The 23,405-nt window shown below is 50.9% G+C and overlaps 1 protein-coding gene across 1 annotated transcript in view; it reads left to right on the forward strand.

Annotated features, from left to right (window-relative positions):
* The window catches only part of LOC142005944 (uncharacterized), a 34,622-nt gene extending 13,493 nt beyond the window's left edge, over positions 1 to 21,129 (forward strand). Inside the window, exons 3-4 of the mRNA XM_074983128.1 lie at positions 18,859 to 18,969; positions 19,248 to 21,129. Coding sequence (XP_074839229.1) covers positions 18,859 to 18,969; positions 19,248 to 20,992 — 1,856 coding nt within the window. The 3' untranslated portion in view covers positions 20,993 to 21,129. The remainder of the gene's footprint in view (positions 1 to 18,858; positions 18,970 to 19,247) is intronic.
* Positions 21,130 to 23,405: the final 2,276 nt, after the last annotated feature.

Genomic DNA, 23,405 nt, shown 5'->3' on the forward strand with positions numbered 1-23,405 from the left:
CGCTTGCTTACAAACTCATTCTGCTCTGTTCAGAACAGTGTTTGTCCTGTTACAAGAGCGTGGCAAACTTCACTACATTTAACCAGACCGTCGCTGAAAGAGCAGAGTGGGGTCTGCACCCTGAACTTTAATGTAGGAAGTGCAGACTGCGCACTTAAGGAGATAGGAATAGTCAGGGGCTCCTCCTGAATATGGGAAGTTAAGTCGATGTCACCACAAATGCACTTTGTTGGACTGGCTGTAAGAAGCCCACCTGAACACCTAATTAGTGCACCAGTAACTTCCCAAGGGCAGGACCCTTGAATCTGATTTACTTGTCCCAAAGTCCCAGCATCCTGAACAGAAGTAAGGTCAGACCCCGACACTTGGCCCCCCACGTAATCATAGAAATTTTCTGCTTCCAGGACACTTGGGTCCGTCCACATAAGCCAGAATGGTTAGTGGTAACACCTCCTTACTCCCACAATTGCTATGGAAAATCCTTATAACTCTGGGCTGACGTTCTCAGTGTAATGGAGTGAGGGGGGGTGCATGTGTGAGTCAGGCTGGATGTCTGAGGCAAGCAGCAGCTCCCAGTGGCTAAGGATGACCCTGGGGCTACAACTGGCAGGTAACACCTCTGCCTGAACAAAGAGGAGGGAGGAGCTGAGCTGGGTTTTTGAATCGGGGGCAGCAGTTAGAGGCTAGGAAAAGGGAGATCTGGAAGGCAGCCAGCCTGAGGAGGGGGAAGCTACACCACAGAGGGGCACCCCTCAGGGTCTTCTCCCCAGGACAGGTTGGAAGGACTGTCTCTGGCTGCTGTGCTGTCGCTTCTGTGAGAAAGTGGGCTTCTGTTGCCTAATAAAACTTGTGTTGTATCTGCTGAGTGAGAGTCACTCCTGCCAGCGGACGGGGTGCAGTGCAGGGGGACCCCTGAACCCCATCACACTCAGGAATTCTTAGAGAATGCAATCTCCCGATAAAAGGGATCCCTCGCTTTCACAGAAGCCACTCCCCGTATGCTATTTACAACAATTGCGGCTGTGAGAAACGTGTGCCGATGGAGGAGGAGATGGTGGTGGGCCTCCTGTGGCACATACATAAAAAGAACAACATTTAAGAGTGATGTTAGACTTGGCATCACCCCTCTAGGCTTTCATCTGGGGAGAATGAAATTATTTCAGTTTTTCCTCGCTTCCCAGGGATTTCAAGTTGGTGTACACAAGGGCTAGTTCCGTTGATGATAAGGGCTGGACCCACCCATCACAGACTAAGAGCTTGGCCTTGGTCCAAGAAATATTTGTATATAACTGGGTCCTCAACCTCCCACTCAATTAGTTTCATGTGCTCTAGCCTCTTATTCATTCCTCCTGGTATTCCGTGGCACTGATGTTTTCCAAGATATTCCTCATTTATGTGTCTAGGGTGAATCGAGGTTGGTACTCGACTGCGGGTTGACCACTGTGGAAGAAACGAAGCTTCACTCTGCGTCTGGTTAAAAACCGTCAGAGACTTTTGATTTACAAGCAGCTGCAGTGAGAGCACTAACTGTCGGTTTCTGCTAGCCAGGGAGAGGGGTCTTCCCAAATACAAATTTGGGCAGGTGTATATATACCTTTAAAAGAAAAGAAAACAGTCTCATGACTTAGATACGTTTCAAAGCTTATTCTCCTAATTAATGGGAGTTTGTGCTGCCTAGGTCTGGCTTATCTCAAAGCTCCTTGACGTTATCAGTGTGCTAGAAGCATCTGCGTCTCATCTCCGCATACCTTCAGCGTAACGACCGTCATTTCTTCCATACCTTGACCAGACTTTTGCTAGGCCTCTGGTCCTTTGCTTCCACACTCCCCGCTTTTGTGCTCCAGCACAGCCATCACGACATACAATTTTATCGTGCAGTGCCTACATATTGCAAGCTGATAGACCTATCACGGGCGAGGGCATTCTTTCAGTCCTTTAGAACGCTACTGGGCACAGAAGGTCTTCTAGTGCCCCCTTTGGGTAATTGTCGTCGGACCGCAATTGCTGGGTAAACGGCAGCCTCGTAACAAGTGCCTTCCCAGCCAGGAGGGAGATGCTTATAAGCCTTGGCTACGTCTACACATGAAGCCTACATCGAAGTAGCTTATTTTGATGTAGCGACATCGAAATAGGCTATTTCGATGAATAACGTCTACACGTCCTCCAGGGCTGGCAACGTCGACGTTCAACATCGACGTTGCGCAGCACCACATCTAAATAGGCGCTGCGAGGGAACGTCTACATGCCAAAGTAGCACACATCGAAATAAGGGTGCCAGGAACAGCTGCAGACAGGGTCACAGGGCGGACTCAACAGCAAGCCGCTCCCTTAAAGGGCCCCTCCCACACACAGTTGCACTAAACAACACAAGATCCACAGAGCTGACAACTGGTTGCAGACCCTGTGCATGCAGCATGGATCCCCAGCTGCCACAGCAGCAGCCAGAAGCTCTGGGCTAAGGGCTGCTGCACACGGTGACCATAGAGCCCCGCAGGGGCTGGAGAGAGAGCGTCTCTCAACCCCTCAGCTGATGGCCGCCATGGAGGACCCCACTATTTCAATGTTGCAGGACGCGGATCGTCTACACGTACCCTACTTCGACTTCGAAGTAGGTCACTATTCCCATCCCCTCATGGGGTTAGCGGCTTCGACGTCTCGCCGCCTAACGTCGATGTTAACGTGACGGGCGCTATTTCGAAGTTAGTGCCGCTACTCCGAAGTAGCCGGCACGTGTAGACACGGCTCTTATTTCCACATACGAAAGGCTGTATAACCCTGATGACACAGTGGTGAACTTGCCCACTTGTCACAGTATCCTGTACGTCCAGTGCTGTGTGGAGTAAGATTGGATTTCCAGTCTCGTGTATGGTTTGAAATCCTAGCATCGTTTACCTTGAATTCAACTTCACAAGCACTGTTTCCCGCCGGATATATAGTTTCATTACAAGTCCAGCGATATTGTCCTTTTACAGGGGAGATCAATTGCAGGTAATCAGTTCGGTTACACTGTCTGTCCTGGCAGGTTTTGTTACCTTTGATGTCAGAAAAAAATGAGGTTATCATTTGAGAGTACCAGTATCGGGGGTATACCCCCAGTAGAACGCCAGGGGACATGGTTACAGATCCAGCAGTGAGAAACATGTAAGTCTTGTTTATTTGTTCTGCAAACAATAAGAAATACAGTCTCTGCTCTGGCAGAATACAGGGCCCTAAGGCAGAGAGAACCCAAATATACCTTCGTTCTTTAATTTGGAGTGGCAAATCCCCTTCGTTGCAAGGGAGAGGTTACTAGCACGTCGCCTTACAGCATGAGTTTGGCGCAGGGGGGTACATCAGTCTTTGCTAGTTGCAAGAGCTGTAGTCTTCTTACAATGAGATGCCTGGATCCAGGTGGGTAGTCCTTGACACTTAGCAGCAGTATTTGTGGTGAAGAGGGTCTGAAGTGGACCTTTCCAGCGAGGCTCCAATGCAGTTTTCCTTCAAACTTTCACACGCACCCTGTCTCCTGGTTGCAGGGAATGACGGGGCTCCTCAGGATCCCGCGGGAGTGCTTCCCGTACCTGTGAACGGAAGGCCTTGACACATTCATTAATGCTTGACAATAGTTTCATGACGCTTCATCACTCAAGTGAATATCGGTTTTTGAAGCTGACAATGGTGGGGAGGCTGGGATCCTCATAGGCGTTCCCATTAAATTCTCATGCGGGCTGAGTCCCGTTTTTCTATTAGCAGTACGTCTCATACTCATCCAGGCTAATGCTAGGGCATCTATCCATTGTAGGTTAGTTTCTGCACAGATTTTTCGCAGGCTTGTTCTTTAGAATCCCATTCTGTCTTTCCACGGCTCCTGCTGATTGTGGGTGGTACGGCCAGTGAAAATTCTGGTGAATTTCCAAGGCATTACATATCTCCAGCATAATCTGACCCGTAAAATGAGTCCCGCTATCTCTGTTGATGGTCAGTGGGATTCTAAACCTGGGGCTGAAGTCCTGTAATAGAATCTCGGTTACAGCGTTTGTATCTGCTTCGGTCGCAGGGTAAGCTTCTACCCACCCCGAAAACGTAGAAACTCTCGCAAGTACGTACTGGTATTTACAACATTTCGGCATTTGAGCGAGATCAATCTGGATGTTTACAGAGGGTCCCCACGGTGGAGGATGTGCTGCTCATTTGGTTTTTACAGGTTTCCCCGGATTATGGGCCTGACATACTGGACAAGCCTGGCAGTAATGCTGGGCTGTAGAGGGAAAATTTGGAGCGTTTCAACCAATCTGTTTGAACAGCAGTAATCATCCCCCCTTTGCTTACATGAGCCACACCATGGTGCACAGGAGCAAGATAAGGGAGAAGGACCTTGGGCACAACCAGGCGGCCATCCGGATACAAGTTCAGCCACCTGGGCAAAATATACACTAGGTAGGGGATTACCTTCAATAACTTCATCTTGGGAACACACGGCACACCCAGCTACTAGGCTTTCCTTGTTGATCCTTTACCAGCCGGGGGGTGGTACAAGTGTCGAGGGTGTGGCTGGAAGGACTGTTTTCCTTTGTAAAGAGTTCAGGTACAACAACACTGTTACTTATGTAAGCAAGTTAATGTGCAAATCAGGTTTTAGCTGTTTTCCAAACCTTCTCCTTTAGTTTGCCTGACAAAATACATAACCCTTAGCAGGTGATTTCAAGTACATTTCACCCGTTATCTCTGTATGTTGATCTGTAATTTACTTAATTTGACACCAGAAGAGAAAATTTAGCTTTGTGAGCCCATGTAGGTTTTACACAACTTCTGTTCTCTCGTATTGGAAGGCGTCCCCTCCTTGTGGATACACCAGACAGACAGACAGATGGATAAAATTACCCCAGACCTCTCACAAAGCAAAGACGCTCCAAACACAAAAAGATGAGGAGTACAGATTCTAATTGCCAGACACTTGGCAGTACAAAACCAAAACAGTTCTTTGTTGCTGCAAGGACAAGTTATCAGATTCTGACACAAACACTTGTTAGCAAGACAATTAATTTAAACAAAAGTCCATGACACATACCCACAACATGAGTGCTTGTATGACTACACTCTGTACCACAGAGGGTTAAGGAGTTGGGAAAAAGAGCTTGAGCTAACAGCTTTCAGAGTTGGGCAGTTTCTTCAAGGTCTGGGCTTTTGTCCAAAAAGCTGTTTCTTATGGCCCAGATGTAACTGTCCCAGTATTTCTTACTCCCAATAACTTGTGTTTGATCCCATTCTGCTGCTGTGACTGCTGCGACCTGACAGGTTGCAAAGTTTAGCTTCTGCTTAAGCTGTTTAATAATGGATTCGCAGCAATTATGAGATGCTGGGGCTCTACCTTGTTTTAGTGTTAGTTTCTTTACCATGCCCTGTAGGACCTGGTTTTAAATTTGAAGGGTCAGACTGATCATTCTTATTTTGTTGCTTCAGTTCCTTTACTTGCAACTGGAGTCCTTTAGACTCCTTACCTGGGATTCATTTAAGCACTTGGATGTTTTCTCTTCTTAGTTTCTTCATACCAGTCAAAATATACGTCTCATTGAGTTTGAGAAGAGTTGGTACCTTTTTGATTCTACTGCCCTCCGGAGAGAAATAATTTTATCTAAGCCAAATGTACCCTCTAGAGGAAATTGCATCAAAGGATTATTTCTGGTATACCAATTCCATTTATCTAAAACCACACACACTTTATCGCCATAATGTGCATACGTATAGTATGCTGGGGGGCCTTTTGGTGGGGCTGGGACCTCCTTGGACCCGCTGCCCCCATTACCTAAATTCACAAGGGGCACTCACACAGGAATGGCTTATTACGGATTCCGTTACTGCCACTCTTGCTGCTTACAATGGCTTGGCTACCTCAGCGTATCTGTCGATAAACTCCCTGTAGGACCCAGAAATGTCCAGAGCACCGACACATCACTTGGGACCGGTAATTTATAGATCAGCTCCAAATGCTGGTGGTCTGGTCTCCATCCCTCTGGACTCAAGTGAATCCCCAGGTAAGTTACCATGTTTTGAGCCATCTGGCCCTTAATCATTTTCAGTGCCCTCCACTGAACCTGCTCCAACACAGCCACAACCCTATGCTCTAGATGTGGCCTCACTGGTGCCAAATAGAGGGAACAACTTCTCTAGATCTGCTCAAAATGAGGCTCGTCCTAGTGCACCCCAATACACCGTTAGCCTTCTTGGCTACAAGGGCACACTGTTTATTCATATCCAGCCTTTCATCCGCCACAACTCCTAGGTCCCTTTCATCATACTGCTGCTTAGCCAATCAGTCCCTAGCCTATAACAATACATGGGATTCTTCTGCCCCAAGTGTGGGACACTACACTTCTCTTGGTTGAACTGCATCAGATTTCTTTTGGCCCAATCCTCCGATTTATCCAGGTCACTCTGAATCCTATCTCTGCCCTCCAGCATATCTATCTCTCCCCCTAGCTTGGTGTCATCTGCAAACTTGCTGAGGGTGCAATCCAGTCCCTCACCCAGGTCATTAATAAAGATGTTGTGATGGGGAAAGAAGCACTTAATTATGCCCTTGTGCAGCTGCAGATATGAGTCAATGTCCCCTACCTGCAGCTGACATGGCAGAGCACCACTGTCCTCCCCTGCCATACGCTCCCTGACTAAGGAGACTGCATCCTCCTTTAAAACTCCCTTTAGCGCGCACAGCTGAGCTAGCTAGTCCTGAGCAGTGTCTCTGTTAAGGGGACCTGAGGTCTTCCCCGTCGCTTGCGCCTGTGTAGAGCCGCGTTTGTCCAGCCAACATATGCCCGGTAGAGCCCGTAAATCAAGGCACGCTTCTTTATTTTCTTGGCGAGCTTAGGTTTCTCCCCGCTAAAAGCTTCCCAGCTGTGGGAGAGCTCTGCTGATGTCGCCGCGCCCTTGAGCAAATCAGCCCAGGGATCTTTCCCTTTTCCAAAAGAAAAAAAAAATGAACACCAGCCACCAAAGCATTATTATGCACCTGAGCCCAGCTGCTCCCTCGACGGGCTTGCGCGCTCATTATGGTGACAAGAGTCGTTCTGAACCTTACTGTTTTACTGCCCAGTCTGGGCAGAATAAAACCTACACTGGACACTTCGCTGCAATGTATTGGAGCGCTGGACGAGCCTGCTCAATAGCAGAGGAGTATAGTGATGGCATGAGGCGAAGGGTCCTCGGGCCTGTAGAGAGAAGCTGCCTCTCGTTTTTCTCTGTTGCTTCCTCACTGCTGCTGGTTGTAGTGAGGCAATGTTGCCCGTGGTGTCTGGATATCTTATCTGCCTCAGGCTGTGTTGCTAACCCTTGGCGGCATGCGTGCTCCCTCTGGACTGCTGCGTTGGCTTCTGCAGTCAGCCAGTGCAGCAGCCGTCGGACGGTGCCCAAGAACAATAAATCAGGCAAGGCCGAAGGAACTGGAACCAGGTTTATTGTTGTTGACACGTGGGCTTTAGTACACCAGCTGTCCCCATTTGGCTGCCAGCAGTTTTATGGTAATACATGCATGTGTGCTGACAATGGACTCGACACGCTGCCGGGAGGCAGGAGTGCCCCAGCTCAGTCGTTGCCATCCTGGGCACACGCGCTTTCATGCACAGATGTAAACGAGTTACTTGTGCGTCACATATCCCCTGTACAACCCTTTCATTCTAATACGTCAGCCCCCTTAACGTAACTGGATGTTACCCCTTACCTTGTAGCGAGTGGTGCCGTCAAGGGAGCACTGTCCATCATGCTGTCACACCAACCCTGTATTGAACTTGGGTCGGAACGTCCCTGGTACTAAGCTCTTGCCTGCGGGAGAGTCTTAGGATTGTGCATTCTGCTCTACTTTACTAGACTGTGTTTGCGTGTATCAGTGAGGGCCTGGCGATGGTGCTTTTAGACCCTGTTACTTATCAGCACTTTGTCTCTTGCTGCATCTCTATGAGCAGAATCTACCTAGCTGATAGTTTTTGCTTTAACCCTATGTTGTTCAGGCTTTGAGGTGCTTTAGCTAGGCCTTAACTATTGCTTTAGGCCTTTAACCTTGCACCAAGAAGTTTCTGGGCAAACTTTAGGTCACTTCTCCAGTTTTCCTGCCAAACTCAGAGTGGGAAATGCTGAAGGGGGAAGAGCAAGAGGTGGGGCCGAGATGAAGTCCTTCCACGATGGCGTGCATGTGTTGTTGACTCCTAAAGTTTTCCTCCCTACAGCCCAAGAAGGGGTCTGGCTGAAAGGTTGAGGGCTCTCCCCACAAGATAGGTCCCCCATAAAAGGTAGATTATGTTCAGCCAAGATGGAAGGGACAGAACCACCTTTCCCTAGAGGAAGGTGAAGGTCAGCGTCGGAGTGTTACACCACACCCCCACCTGGTTGATGGTCACTATCCACCTGAAACTGTGGGCAGCATCTCTGCTTCCCCACAAGGTGCTTTGCTTGAAGGGTGGTGTTACCGTTCCCCCCATGGCCGTGCCATCCTGGCAATCTAACCTCCTCAGGGTGGCCGTCGCACCCTGAAAAAAGCCCATCTCTTTTGGGTGCAGTATTCGCCCCTAGACACGGACAAATTTAAAAGGCTCTGGGGGAGCAGCATGAAGCCTAGTATAACCTTGGCAACCTCAGCAGGTGTTCCCACAGGGTCAGTGAGAATAGGGCCATGACACCAAGTGATGTTCACCTATCTCAAGAGCAACATAATGTATCATCTGGACTGTAAGAGGGAAATAGTGCGTAGACTAGTGGAAGCAAAAAGCTGAGGCATAAGATCCGGAAAAGTAAAGCAATTAGCTTAGGGCTGGAGCTGAGCATCTTGAAAATGTCTGTTCAGCAGCATGGGGTACAGATGGGAGACGGGTGAAAATGAAAGAGCCGAAGAGAACAGTGGTGTTCAAGAGCAGGTGGCTGAGACGGGGATGGAGGCGGAAGGTCACCAGTGAGGAATTATATAGGAAGATACAGCTGAAAGAGAACTATTGCGGAAGGTTATGCAGCGGAGGTTACAGTTACTGAGGCAGATCTGCAGAATGAAAAAGCAAGAGCCTGGGGTTTGACATAACGGACGGTTCGAAGCGGAGAGGCAGAGCCCCCAGAGAATGGTGTGGAGCTCGTCTGCACAAAGTAAGCCGCTCCGCACTGGACGGGGGACAATGGAAGGAAATAGTGAGAGAGGCAACAGGCAGCAGTGGGTGATGACCCCATGTTATGATGTCGTGCGGTGGTTAAAATACACCCTTCCCCTCTCTAGCTGACAGCCTCTTCAGCAGTTAAATCAGTGTGGGTCCTTCAGAGCAAACAATGTCTCACCTGCCTGGAGATAGGGGAGGATCTGGTTCCTGCAGAGACTCGCCCTACACCCATGGGTGCTTAGTTAGACACAAATGGCCTCCTCCGTGGAGGAGAAGGGGGGGTGAAGATCTACATGGACAAGTATCCCTTGCATCAGCAGTGCCACCCAGCATCCCCTGCTCCACCTGTCCAAGTGCTCCAGGAGCCTTAGGCCCACAGCGGCTGCTCCTATGCCTTCCCCTAACAAGATCTTCTCTGAGCACAGGATAAGATGGAAGTGCTCCCTTAGCTCGAGAGCGAGCCGTCGCCTTTCCTGCTGCCTCACATAGGATCTGGGAAGCAGAACAGTTTGTCCCATGAGAAGGAGGGACCCAAGAAGTCCACAGACTTAATACAACAGGAATCTCTAAGCTCCGTGATATTCCCACTCTGACTGCTAGAGGGTAACCTCTCATTTCCTTCCACATCAACCTCCCCAGGGCGCCACCGGATGACTGTGTAGGTGTTTAATTAACTGTGGCCCTTGAGCATGTCTGGAACACTGCTGGTGGGCAGAGGCCTTGGGGAAGGGAAGGAAAATACACCCAGCAGCCTTCCCTTTGGTGGGGGGCTTCTGTTTGCCTTTGAAGGAGGCAGAGCTGCAATTAGCGATCCAGGGTTAACTAGTGGTTGGCCCTAGTGAGCCGTATCCTACATCAGGGTAAGAAAGGTGGCCGGGAACCCACCTGTCCCTTCCCACCCACTCTCCCTCTCACAGCTGCAGCCCCTGGGAGCGTAGCCTCCAAGCTGGGACTGGCTCCTGCATGTGTGGTGACTGAGAGGAGGTGAAGGGATGGTAGTAGGTATCGCTGTGCTCCATCTGCCTCCCCCTCTGGGACAGGAAACCACCCCAGACTGGAGGAAAATGAAGCAGGTGCCCAGGGAGGTCGGGCAGGGGCCTGCCCCTCGGGGGTGGGGGGAATCTCGCAGGAAAGGGAAAAGCAAACAAAACCTCGGGGAGGGGAGAGTAAGGGACGGGTGGGGGGCTGGAATGAGGGGAGGGGGAGAGAAAGAGGCAGTAGCCCAGAAGCAGCCGATGGGAGCTGAGAGATTTTCTGGGTGGCGGGGGGAGCATGTGAGGACTCCTCCCACCAGCACTTGCCAATGAGCAGCTGGCTGTTCCGAGCAGCCTGGCATGGCAGAAGGCTGGGAGCCTTCCTTTGGGTCCAGCAAGGCTGCTGGCTGGGAGCCACATGGCTATGCACCTCCTGGTGATAGTCTGCCTCTGGCACCCCAGGCCCTCTGTACCCCAACTCCTTGCCCCAGGCCTCCACCCCAGGAGCCCCAGATCATCACCCAGGCCCTCTGCACCGTCCTTCCCCAGCTCTCAACTCCCTCCCAGACTCTGCCTGGAGTCTGCACTCCACCCGCTGTCCCAGATCACAACCCCTTCCTCCACCCGAGCTCCCTCTGAAGCTGAAGGGAGCGAAAGGCAAGGAACCCAAGGAGCACGTCTGCCCCAGTGACTGGGGAAGCGAGGGCAGGAGCAGACGTGGGACTGCAGATGGGGACCAAGCCCCAAACGGGCCAACCTGGCCCACACATGCGAAGGGCAACCATCAGCTGGGGGGAAGGGACGACTCATGGAAGACCGGACTCATGACAGGAGGAAGGTTGGGAAACGGCCCACGCAGGTGGCGGCGGCAGAGTAGAACCGAGGCAGCTGAGAGGGAGCTCACCTGCAGCACCAGATGCGCCCCCCCCTTCCAAAAACAAACCAAAAAAACCCCGGCGAGAAGCACCGACAACGCCATGGCTATCTGTGGGAGGGCCCCCACCCACAGGCAGGGTAGTGAAGCAGCCAGCCCAGGATTTATCTCGCTGCTCAGGCAGCTGCCTCTGCCTCCTGCTGCTTCAAGCAGCGCATCTGAGCCAAAGAGCAGGGGGAGCCAGGCCACTGGCCAGGAGCTATGGGGGCCGAGCCCTCCCCTCTGCTAGCACCTTCCCAAGTCCTAGCGACCTGCTGGGGGCCTCGGTTTCACACGTGCTGGCCCTCACAGCTCACATTTTGAGTTGTGTTCCCTGGGATGGGGGATGGAACGGGCTGCGTGGGAGGCTTAGCTGTACCCTAGGGGAGGGGGTATGCAAAGGAGGAGCATGCCTGCTGGGTGTGTGTGTGACATTTTGCATGGGGGGTGCAGGGCAATCAGCTTCGGCCCTGCCCCTGCAGTAAGGGAAAGCAAAGAGACCAGCCAGACCTGCGCTGATACAGCGCTTGCTAAGGGCATGGAGATCAGGGAGGAGCGAGCTTGGAAATGTCTTGTCTAGCTCTAACCTGAGGGTCAGTTTCCTTCGTGAAGCACGGCCCCTTGGTCTGCTGTTGTTTAGCTGCACCGTTTCTGAGGCGCGCAGGCTTTGTCAGCTGACGCTCAGAGGAAGGGGTGGGGAGTTGGAATTGAGGAAGAATTGAAGCAGCGCCAGAAAACACATGGGGAACCAAATGGGCATGGCTAGTGCGAGCTACGGACCCCCACAAGCAGTGCCTGGTGGCCGTAGGGCAGAAAATTAGCAGTGAGTGCCCCTAGCTTTCCCCACGCTTCACTGCGGACAATGTTCCCACCTAGGGAAAACCAGCTGGGGTTGACCTAACCCCCCAGCTGGGGATAGGTCATGTTGGGCCCCATTGGCTGAAGGCCAGGACCAGCTCAGCCAGGCTGGGGGCTGCAGAAGACACTTCTCCCCTTTGCGCACTCTGTTGGGCAGTGCTTTCACTGAGCCTGGGCCACCAGGGCAGGTTCTCACCACTGCTTGCGGCTGCCCTCGTGCCTTGTGCCAAGCAGGGCGCCGTAACCGGGAACGTGCCACCCTTCCGGGGCTGCTGGAGCAGAGGTCGGCGTGGCCTGAAGTCCCAGTCCGGTTGGAGTCTCACCCGCACGTGCTGGACACAAATGCTGGCAGCGCAGGCTCCGGCCAGCACCACAACCCTTTGCCCATTGTCATTCAGCGCTGATGGAAATGGCAAGGGCCTGCAGGGGAGGAGAGGGAGTCAAGGTGAGGGGGTATTTTCCTTTTCTCTCTCCTAACTGTACAAAGAGTGTGGGGGGAGGGGGGTCATCTCAGCTCAGGGATTTTCCTGTGGCTTCTCCAGCCCAGGTTCTCCAGAGAGAGCCAGATGGGAGTTCTGTCAATTCCTCAGGCAGCCTCCCCTGCTCCTGTGTCAATTGATTAACCAGTTAAACACAACATGTGGTCATTACTAACAACTGCCTTTTCCTACTGACTGGGGATCCCTCCCCTGGAGAGGGAAGAATATGACATCGTCTAGAAGGAAGGTCCCAACTATGGGATGGTTTCCATCTGCTTCTATTGACTGCTCTCTTTCCCTGAGCCTGTCGTCCTCCTGAACAGCACAGGGGCTGTCTGACTGGAGGTTGGACAGTTCTACCGTGTCCTGGAAAGCCTCATCAACATACCTCTCTGCATCTCTTAGCTCCTCCAGTTCACCCACCCTGGCCTTCAAAGCCCATACTTGGTCTCTGAGGGCCAGGAGCTCCTTGCACTAAATGCACACACGTGCCACCTGACCATGGCATAACATACGTGTAAAATTGAATGCAATGAGCAGGTTAGCCCCACTCTGCTGCTGGGCTTCTACCTGCATTCTCTATGGATGGGGGGCCCAACGTACAGCTCCCGAGCGGCATGCGGCTCTTTAAGGAGTCCTCGGTGGCTCCAGATGCTGAGATGCAAGGAGCTGCAGAGGCAGCTTTGCCTTGTGAACTGTGCATGCTGTAGGGGGCCAAGTCCAGGCAACCCCTTCCCCAACTTTACTGCAGGCTGCACCCCCAGGTTCAGGGGATGTTCTGGGGCAGGTTAGATTTTAAGAAAACAGATCTGTGAGGGGTGGTGGCAGGTCCTGCTTGGAGTGCAGGGGACTGAAATCAATGACCTCTTCAGATCCCTTCCAGCTCTATGAGATACATATATCTCCAAGTTGCAATATTTTAGAATATGTTTGTGGCCTGTGTGCCTCAGTTTCCCCTGTGTGGCTGTGATAAAGTGGGGGCTTCATTCATCTTGTGTCACATGATCACTACTGCATTATGGGAATCCTGTGTGGTGCCTCAGTTTCCCTGGGCATTGCACCAGTACCTAGATGGGGATAGGGATTTCGATGTGAGCACACACATAGGCCCCACTGCCTTGTGGGTTATCCTGGGAAGGAGCAAGGCTAAGGGAGTAAACCCTGACAGAAAATCCAGAGGGGAGTCCTAAGGCAGTTCTGTGCCAACTTCTGGCATTGACCCAGCAACTCCTGCAGCTGAGCTGGTATCAGACAAAGAGGTTATCCTCTCCTTTGGACTATATCAGTAAAGCTGAGAGGGCGACATTGGTGTCTGAGCTGCCCAGGTTCCCAAAAAAATTGCCCAGGCTCGTGCCTGGTGAGGTACTCCAGCATTGCTGAACAGCGTTGAACCAACACAGGAGGTAACAGATATCAGTTATAAGCTCTTGCTCGATTGGCGTAGAGAATGAGCGCCAGGGGTTGCCTTCGATGGTGGGAGAGATCGTCGCATCTCACTGGACAGTCACTGCCCGCCTCAAGCTGGGCAGCCCCCAGCCAGAAGGGTACTGTCCCGCCACAGTTCACCTGCCTCACTGGGTGCGTGAGGCTTAAGGTTCCCAAACCTGACAAGTGACTGAAATTTGAGCACCAGGTAAATCAATAAGAAAATCAACAAGAAAAGGAAACCATCAAAGTTTCAAGGTTGCTTCCTGGAATGTGCGGACCATGCTGACCGGTTTGACTGAAGATCTTCAGGACATCAGTGACTCCCGAAAGACCACTGTCATCGATGAGGAACTGAACAGGCTCCCAGTTGACATTGCTGCTCTGCAAGAGACGTGACTCACAGATTCGGGATCTCTAAAGGAAAAGGACTACACCTTTTTCTGGCAGGGTAAAGCCCAAGATGAACCCAGAGAGCACGGTGTTGGTTTTGCCATCAGAAACACCCTTCTACAAATGGTGGAATTAGTCATGGGCAGATCAGAAAGAATCGTTCAGGTCATACTTCAAACTTGCGCCGGTCCTGTCCACCTGATCAGTGCTTACGCACCAACCCTGTACGCCGCACCAGAAGTAAAAGACAAGTTCTGTGACATGCTTAGTGCTGCCATAACGCAAATACCTGCTCAGGAACAACTGCACATTTTGGATGACTTCATTGCGAGAGTTGGAGCCGATCGTGACTCATGGTCTTCCTGCTTAGGCCACTTCGGTGTGGGAAAAATGAATGAAAACGGACAGCGTCTTGTCGAACTTAGCACGTACCACAATCTGTGCATCACAAACACATTTTTCCAAACTAAGCCACAGCACAGTGTGTCATGGAGACACCCACACTCGAAACACTGGCATCAACTAGATGTGGTCATCATTCGACATAACCTCAAAAATGTCCTTCTGACACGCAGCTACCATAGTGCCAACTGTGATACAGATCACTTGCTAGTTTGCTCCCAACTCAAGCTGAGACCCAAGAAGCTGCACCGCTCTAAACCAACTGGAAGGCCCCGCATTGATGCCAGAAAGACGGCAAACTCGGAGAGCCGAAAAGTTCAGAGTGGCCCTCGAGGAGAATCTGCGCAGCAGCCCTGGGGGTGCCGACCTGACATCCAGATGGCAGCATCTGAGGGATACAATTTACAACACAGCCTTGTCGGTGTTTGGAAGTAGAGCTAGAGAAACAAATGACTGGTTCGAAGCTAACTCCGATGAGATGATTCCAGCCATCAAAAAGAAGCGCGCTGCACTCCTGGAGTACAAACGCTCACCGAGCCAGTGTACCCTGCAAGCACGCAGAGCAGCCAGAAAAACAGTACAGCAGACAGCCAGGCGCTGTGCCAACTACTGGCTCGAGCTATGCAGCAGCATCCAGACCAGTGCTGACTCTGGTAATCTCAGGGGAATGTACGAGGGTATGAGGAAGGCATCAGGACCCACCCAGAACAAGATGGCACCTCTGAAATCCAAATCTGGTGAAGTCATCACGGACAAAGCCAAACAGATGGAGCTCTGGGTTGAGCACTACTCCGAGCTGTACTCACGCGAGAACATTGTGGTTGATACAGTCCTCGATGCCGTCGAGCTCCTACGAGTAATGGATGAACTGGATCAGGAACCAACTGTGGATGAACTGAAGAAAGCCACCGACAGCATTGCAGGAGGAAAGGCCCCAGGCCAGGATGGTTTACCACCAGAGGTAATCACGTGTGCCGCAGACACCTTCCTGGAACCCCTACATGAGCTACTGTGCCTGTTCTGGAGAGAGCGTGAGGTTCCACAGGATATACATGACGCTAACATTGTAACCTTGTATAAGAACAAAGGAGACAGAAGCAACTGCAGCAGTTACCGTGGAATCTCCCTCCTAAGCATCAGTGGTAAACTGTTCGCTTGTGTAATCCTCGGCAGACTCCAGAGGATTGCTGAGAGGGTGTATCTCGAATCGCAGTGCGGATTCCATGCGGAGAGATCTACCGTTGACATGGTCTTCTCTCTGAGGCAACTGCAGGAGAAATGCCGGGAGCAGAGGAAGCCACTCTATGTTGCCTTCATCGACCTGACCAAGGCCTTCAACTTGGTCAGCAGGGATGGACTGTTCAATCTTCTCCACAAGATAGGCTGTCCGCCACAGTTACTCAAGATGATCCAGTCTTTCCACAAAGACATGATAGGAGCCATCCAATATGATGGCACATTATTGGATGTTTTCAGCATCAGAAGCGGCGTCAAACAAGGATGCGTCCTTGCTCCAACATTGTTCAGGATCTTCTTCGCACGCCTCCTGAAGCACGCCTTTAGATCTTCAACAGGGGGCATTTTTTGCACACAAGATCTGATGGGAAACTGTTTAATCTTGCAAGGCTGAAAGCTAAATCCAAGGTGCTGGAAGTCCTCATCAGAGATATGCTGTTCGCAGATGACGCTGCTGTCGTGTCACACACAGAAGACCAGCTTCAGAAGCTCCTGGATCAGTTCTCCGAAGCGTGCAAGGACTTTGGGCTTACCATCAGCCTAAAGAAGACAAACGTACTTGGTCAGAACAAAAAACAGTCAAGTAGCACTTTAAAGACTAGCAAAATGGTTTATTAGGTGAGCTTTCGTGGGACAGACCTACTTCTTCAGACCACAGCCAGACCAGAACAGACTCAATATTGAGTCTGTTCTGGTCTGGCTGTGGTCTGAAGAAGTGGGTCTGTCCCACGAAAGCTCACCTAATAAACCATTTTGCTAGTCTTTAAAGTGCTACTTGACTGCTTTTTGCTTTGATATTGTATAGACTAGCACAGCTTCCTCTTTGGTACTTGGTCAGGACGTTGCTGAACCTCCATCAATCAGCATTGACAACTATACGTTAGAGGTTGTCCACGAGTTCGTTTACCTCGGGTCCACCATCACTGACACCCTGTCATTGGAGACTGAGCTAAATAGGAGGATCGGAAAAGCAGCCACAACTCTGTCCAGACTCAGCAAGAGAGTGTGGAATAACAACAAGCTGTACACTCACACCAAAATGCAAGTCTACAGAGCCTGCATCCTCAGCACCCTCTTTCACAGCAGTGAGACTTGGACCCTGTACATCCGCCAGGAAAAGAGGCTGAACGTCTTCCACTTGCGCTGCCTCAGGCGCATCCTTGGAATATCGTGGAAGGACAGAGTGCCCAACACCGCCGTCCTGGAGCAAGCTGGAATACTAACCATGCACACCCTCCTCAGGCAGCGGTGGCTCCGCTGGCTTGGCCACGTCCACAGGATGAATGATGGAAGGATCCCAAAAGACATCTTGCATGGCGAGCTAGTCTCTGGCAAAAGACCTCCCAGCCGCCCCCAATTGTGCTTCAAAGATGTTTGGAAGAGGGACCTCAGGGAGGCAGACATCGAGCCAGACAGCTGGGAGGAGCTGGCAGAAGATCACAGCAGATGGAGGCAGGAACTACACAAGGGCCTTCAGAAGGGCGAGATGCGGATCAGACAGCTAGCAGAGGAGAAGCGAGCGCACAGAAAGCACAGCAAGGACCTGCCAGACACCCATTACACATGCAACAGATGCAGCAAGGACTGTCACTCTCATGTGGGCCTTCATGGTCACAGTCGACGTTGCAAACGATGATTCCAAATGGAGCTACGAAGGGCGTGATCCATAGTCTACATAGACTGAAGGATGCCCACTGCGAGCCCACGTACACAGTGGGCAATACCCTTTGTAACCTGAGCCCAGGAGGGAATGTGACCAGATGATACCTCATGCCCAGGAAGTCGGACACATGCCAGAGGAGGGACCTGGCTGGGGTCCTGGGACCAGGAGCTGGGAATGTGGCAGTCTCAGCTGGGGCAGGGACAGGGCCCAGTTTGAGGCTCCCTCTCTCCCAGATGGATTGTACTGAGGGTTTCTGGGTTCTGTGCTGACAAGTCTTTGCTATGCTGTGTCCTGTCACCTGATAACCATCTGTTCCCCCTGCTGAATGAGAGTCACACCTGACTGGATGCGGGGCAAGGCCTGGTGACTCCCTCATACCCTGGTGACAGTGGTACTGCTGCCTGTGGCTGGGACAGGACCTGTGTTCTCAGGGCAGGCCAAGACAAGGGCGCATGTGGTGCCTCCCTGCTGTGCCTGGCCTCGTATTAGTGGGGCAGGAGAAGCAGGGAGAAAGGAGGGGGTCTAGGGACAATGCATGTGGGCCCTGAACGCAGGCAGTGCAAAGGCTCTGAGCTACAGCCGAGCTGGGAAACCAAGCGGGAGGGAGTGGTGGGAAAAACCATCAGTCAGGGCTGGCAGGGATGTCTCAGGGCTGCAGCAGCTCCCCCTGCCAGGGGGCGTGTGTGGAATATTCTTTCCCCCAGCATGGCTGGCAGCTGGGCAGGGGCCGGGGAGCACACAGCAAGCGGGCCAGGGCTGTGCCTGCCAGGAAGTGGGGTGAGTGCAGGCTCCCCAGCACAGGCAGGGAGGAGAGTTCTGGAGCTGCTGCCGCCGCAGGAATGTGGCTGCTTTCTCTGTCCCTGCCTGACCCTCTCCTTTCCTTACCCCTCGGCAGCCATCACATGATCCCTGAGTGAGGTGGGGCTGTGAGTGAACTGGTGCATGGTAGGGGAGGTGGTCAGGCTATGGCCACCCTTGGTGGCACACGGCTCATGGGGGAGGCATACTGAAACCAGAGCGTGCAGTGCTGGGGGCAGCCGTGCGAGTGGAGGGGAGAAGGGGTGCAGTAGCGTGGGAGACAGCTGTTGTATGAGTGGATGGTGTGGCTGTGAGCTGGGGGTGGGGCAGTTGTGGATGAGGGAAGGACTGTGGGAGGAGGACTGTCTCGTATTCACAGGCATTACAGCTCTTGAAGTGTTGATTGTGTAACCAAATTGGATAAATGGCTCTTCTCACTCTTTTGGTTGCAAACCCCTGTCTGTGGATAATTAGATTATATGTGGGGTTATTATTTAAGTGCAGTAGTTTGGGATATAGTTTAGCATAAAAGTTTTTTCAAATGTCAGAAGTAACAAGCTCCATTTCAACTCCTCCTCTAATCTTCCCTCTCTGAACTGCCTCCTGTTAGCAATCACCCTGTTCACTGATGTGATCTCCTGGGTGGAGCAAGGGGACGAGCCGCAGGTGCCAGATCTTCAGGGCTCTGAGGAAGAGGAGCTCATCGGCGACCCCCACAGAGGTGAGCAATCAGCTAAAGTGACTCAGAAACCAATTTCCATGTCCACATAGCAGATGGTACTTGTGGCTTTTCATCCAGTCTGACTGACCCTTCAGCCTGTCTTCGGCTCCAGCCAGAGGGTGGGGGCAGGGCCGGATCCTCTCCTCTGGGGAGGAGTTGTGAGGAAGGAGGATGAACTCAGCTCATGAGTATTCAACCTAGGGAGCAGTTATTAGGTATATTCCCCCTTGAGTTCTCCTTTCAGTGCAACACAAAGCATGTTTCTCTGTCTATCCCAGCAGGTGTGGGGATGGTGAGTGAGAACGAGAAGAATCTTCAGCAGGAAGGACCGGAGCAACTGGCTCCAGGTGAGGTGTTATTGGGAAGATCTGAAGGGCAGGTTTCACAGAGTCCTGTGCAGGGGGAGACCTGTGAGAATCAGCCCACCCCGGAAAGGCAACAGGGAAACTGCCGTCACAAGAGCAGAGGGGTAAAAAGAAACAAAGCAACTGCTCAACATCAAATGCCCCATCAACAATCACCCTGCACTTGCAGCGAGTGTGGGAAAGTTTTTCAATGGAGGAAGGCCCGTGTAGTAAACCAGAGGACCCACAACAAAGCAGAGAAATCCTTTCAATGCGGTGCCTGTGCAAAAAGCTTCAGTCAATACTCAAATTTTATCGGTCACCAGAGAATCCACACAGGAGAGAAACCATTCAACTGCTCGGACTGTAGGGAAAGTTTCAGGGAGAGCTCAGGCCTTGTTAGACATATGAGAATCCACACAGGAGAGAAACCCTTCAACTGCTCTGATTGTGGGAAAAGCTTCAGACAGAGCTCGACCCTTGTAAGACATGTGAGAATCCACACGGGAGAGAAACCCTTCAACTGCTCTGACTGTGGGAAAAGCTTCAGGGACAGGTCAGCCCACGTTAGACATATGAGAATCCACACAGGAGAGAAACCCTTCCGCTGCTCTGTTTGCGGGAAAACCTTCAGTCAGCCCTCATCTCTTAATAGGCATCGTAAAACCCACACAGGGCAGAAACCCCATAGCTGCTCTGAGTGCGGGAAAAGCTTCAGTGAGGGTTCACACCTTGTTACACATAGGAGAATCCACACAGGAGAGAAACCCTTCAACTGCTCTGACTGCGGAAAAAGCTTCAGGGAGAGCTCAATCCTTGTTAGACATAAGAGAATCCACACAGGAGAGAAACCGTTCAACTGCTCTTACTGTGGAAAAAGCTTCAGTACAAATTCAAAGCTTGTTACACATAGGAGAATCCACACAGGAGAGAAACCCTTCCACTGCTCTGACTGTGGGAAAAGCTTCAGTACGAATTCAAAGCTTGTTACACACAGGAGAATCCACACAGGAGAGAAACCCTTCAACTGCTCTGACTGTGGGAAAAGCCTCAGTACAAATTCAAACCTTGTTACACATATGAGAATCCACACAGGAGACAAACCCTTCAACTGCTCTGACTGTGGGAAAAGCTTCAGTACGAATTCGCATCTTGTTACACATAGGAAAATCCACACAGGAGACAAACCATTCAACTGCTTTGACTGTGGCGAAAGCTTCAGTTGGTGCTCACGCCTTGTCAGACATATGAGAATCCATACGGGAGAGAAACCCTTCAACTGCTCTGACTGTGGGAAAAGCTTCAGAGAGAGCTCAGGTCTTATTAGACATACGAGAATCCACACAGGAGAGAAACCCTTCAAGTGCTCTCACTGTGGGAAAAGCTTCAGGGAGAGCTCAGGCCTTGTTAGACATAGGCGAATCCACACGGGAGAGAGACCGTATAGTTGCTCTGATTGCGAGAAAACCTTCAGTCAGCTCTCATCTCTTAACAGTCATCGTAAAACCCACACAGGGCAGAAACCCTATATCTGCTCTGACTATGAGAAGAGCTTCAGTGTTGACTCATACTTTGCTAGTTACGGGAGAATCTACACAGGAGAGAACCCCTTCAGCTGCTCTGCCTGGGAGAACTTTCAGTACGAACTGGTACCTTGTTACACATGGGAGAATCCATAGAGGAGAGAAACTCTTCAGCTGCTCAGACTGTCACAAAACCTTCTGTCAAAACAGAAACTTCAGGGAATATCAAAAAAAATCTGGGGGAAAAACCCAATCTCCTGAGCTTCTTTTAAGCTGTGTGGCCTTGTGGCTGAGCGGCAGCCTACTAAGAGCTGCCCTATCACTTAGTGATATGGGCAGAGAAATGCCTCTACCCCGTGGTCTCTGACACAGCCCAGACCTGCCATAGCTGGGGGACAGACAGCTGTCCCGCAACTCCAGCTTCAGCCTGATGGCTGTCATGGCAAGTAGACTTGCCTCTCTTCCCCCTTCCTGTCAGCAGCATCTGACCTGGGGGAGGGAGAACATAATTATCACTTTTCTAGAACACTTACCCCAGTGGAGTTCAGTTCTTTTCCCTAGAACTGGACTCTGGGGCTGATATCTGCTGTTAATAGAAAACAATATGAGTCGTAGAAACTCAAGAGCTTCCATCCAACTGGGGAGAAGATCCCAGTGGCATAGGGCAGGGAAGGAAAGACTCATGCTAGACAATGTAAAAGTAACACAGCCTCCAAACTGCCTGAGATTGGAGAACAGTCTTCTGAAAAAATGGAATAGGTTATAGGTCTTATCAAATTCATAGTCTGTGTCACTGTTGTGGTCACACAATTTTAAAAATAAATGTCATTAGTTCAGATAGCTTAATTTGAAATGTTATGTTGTAATAGTTGGGGTCCTGGTGAAAAAAGAAATGTCAAGGTGTGGGAAGAATGTCACAAGATTATTGTCGGGGTAGAGGCATGTGATTTTTCTACCCTTACTTTTACACTTCTCTTGGTGCTTCCTTTGGAACTGGGCAACCTGGGCAACAGCCACTAACTCTCCAGCCACCTGATTCTGAAGACTTTGCAGAAGTAAGAGTGGCAATACTGCATTCTCTCTAAAATAATCTGCACCGCTGTCTCACCCAAGGATTGAAACCCTGCAGTTCTGCCTGTCTACCTGGCCCTGCATATTCAACCAGAAGCATTTCAGAGAACATTACCACTGAGGTCCAGGATTTCAGTCCATTACCTTGCAGCATAAATTTGGCTTCCAGGACCTTTCTGCTACCCTTCCCTATTTCACTCGTGTTTATATGTACCACAGCCACGAGCCTCCTCCCTCCTCTTCCTCACATACGTCTATTAGATGTCTTGACTGATCCACGACCTTTTCCCTGGGCTAGCAAGTCACTGTGTGGTTCTCCTGGTCACCACAAACCCAGCTGTTTGTTTCTAGCGATAGAATCCACCAGTACTAACGTTTGTCTTTTGCTAATAACTAGAGTTCCTTTCCCCAGAGAGGATACCCTAACATAATGTGTGAGGATTTGCTCCAGTGGGATGTTCTTTTTCCCTGAGCCTTTCACCCTCAACAACAGCACAGAGGCTGTTTGACTGGGGAGGAGGATCATTCTGAATCCCAGGAAATCTCACACATGTACCTCTCTGCCTCCCTTAGCTCCTGCAATTCAGCCACCCTGGTCTCCAAACCCCATACGTGGCCTCTGAGGGCCAGGAGCTCCTTGCATCGAATGTGTACATACATTTTTTTTCTGTAGGGTGGGTAATCATATGTTAATTCTAGGGGGTATTAGACTCCCACTCCACCTAAGGCTTTGCTCCCAGCTTCATCTGTTCACCAAACACCCACACACACATCTCTTTCCACGGCTTCATCTGTTCCACCTGACACCCTGCACACACACCTCTTTCCATACACATTCTGCCCCTTTCCTTCAGCACATCCTTAATAACGCCAAACCACTATTCCCAGAAGAGGTACTGCAGAAAGGAATCTGTAGGTCGTAGTGAGCTGCAAGGTGAGTATGGGGAAACAGTGTGACAGGGTTGCAAAAAAGCAACCATAATTCTGGGATGTGTTAGCAGGAGTGTCGTGAACAAGACACAAGAAGTGATTCTTCCGCTGTACAGTGCACTGATTAGGCCTTGGTCAGAGTATTGTTGTCAGTTTTGAGCACCACATTTTAGGAAGGATGTGGAGAAATTGGAGAGGGTCCAGAGAAGAACAACTAAAATTATTCAAAGTCTAGAAAATATGACCTATGAAAGAATATTAGAGGAAGTGGGCTTGTTTAGTTTGCAAAAGAGAAGGCTGAAAGCGGATATGATAGCAGCTTTTAAATAGCTAAAAGGCTCCTACAAGAAGGAGGGAGAAAAAAATATTCCCCTTAGCTTCTGATGATAGAGTAAGAAGCAATGGGCTTAAATTGCAGCAAGGCTGGTTTAGGTTGGACTTTAGAAAATGCTTCCTAACTGTCAGGGCAGTTAAACACTGGAATAAATTGCTGAGGCTGGTTGTAGAATCCTAGGACTGGAAGGGACCTCAGGAGGTCGTCTAGTCCCGTCCCCCGCTTCAAGCAGGA

This window comes from Carettochelys insculpta, unplaced genomic scaffold (assembly GCF_033958435.1).
Source record: "Carettochelys insculpta isolate YL-2023 unplaced genomic scaffold, ASM3395843v1 scaffold_0036, whole genome shotgun sequence".
NCBI lineage: Eukaryota > Metazoa > Chordata > Testudines > Carettochelyidae > Carettochelys > Carettochelys insculpta.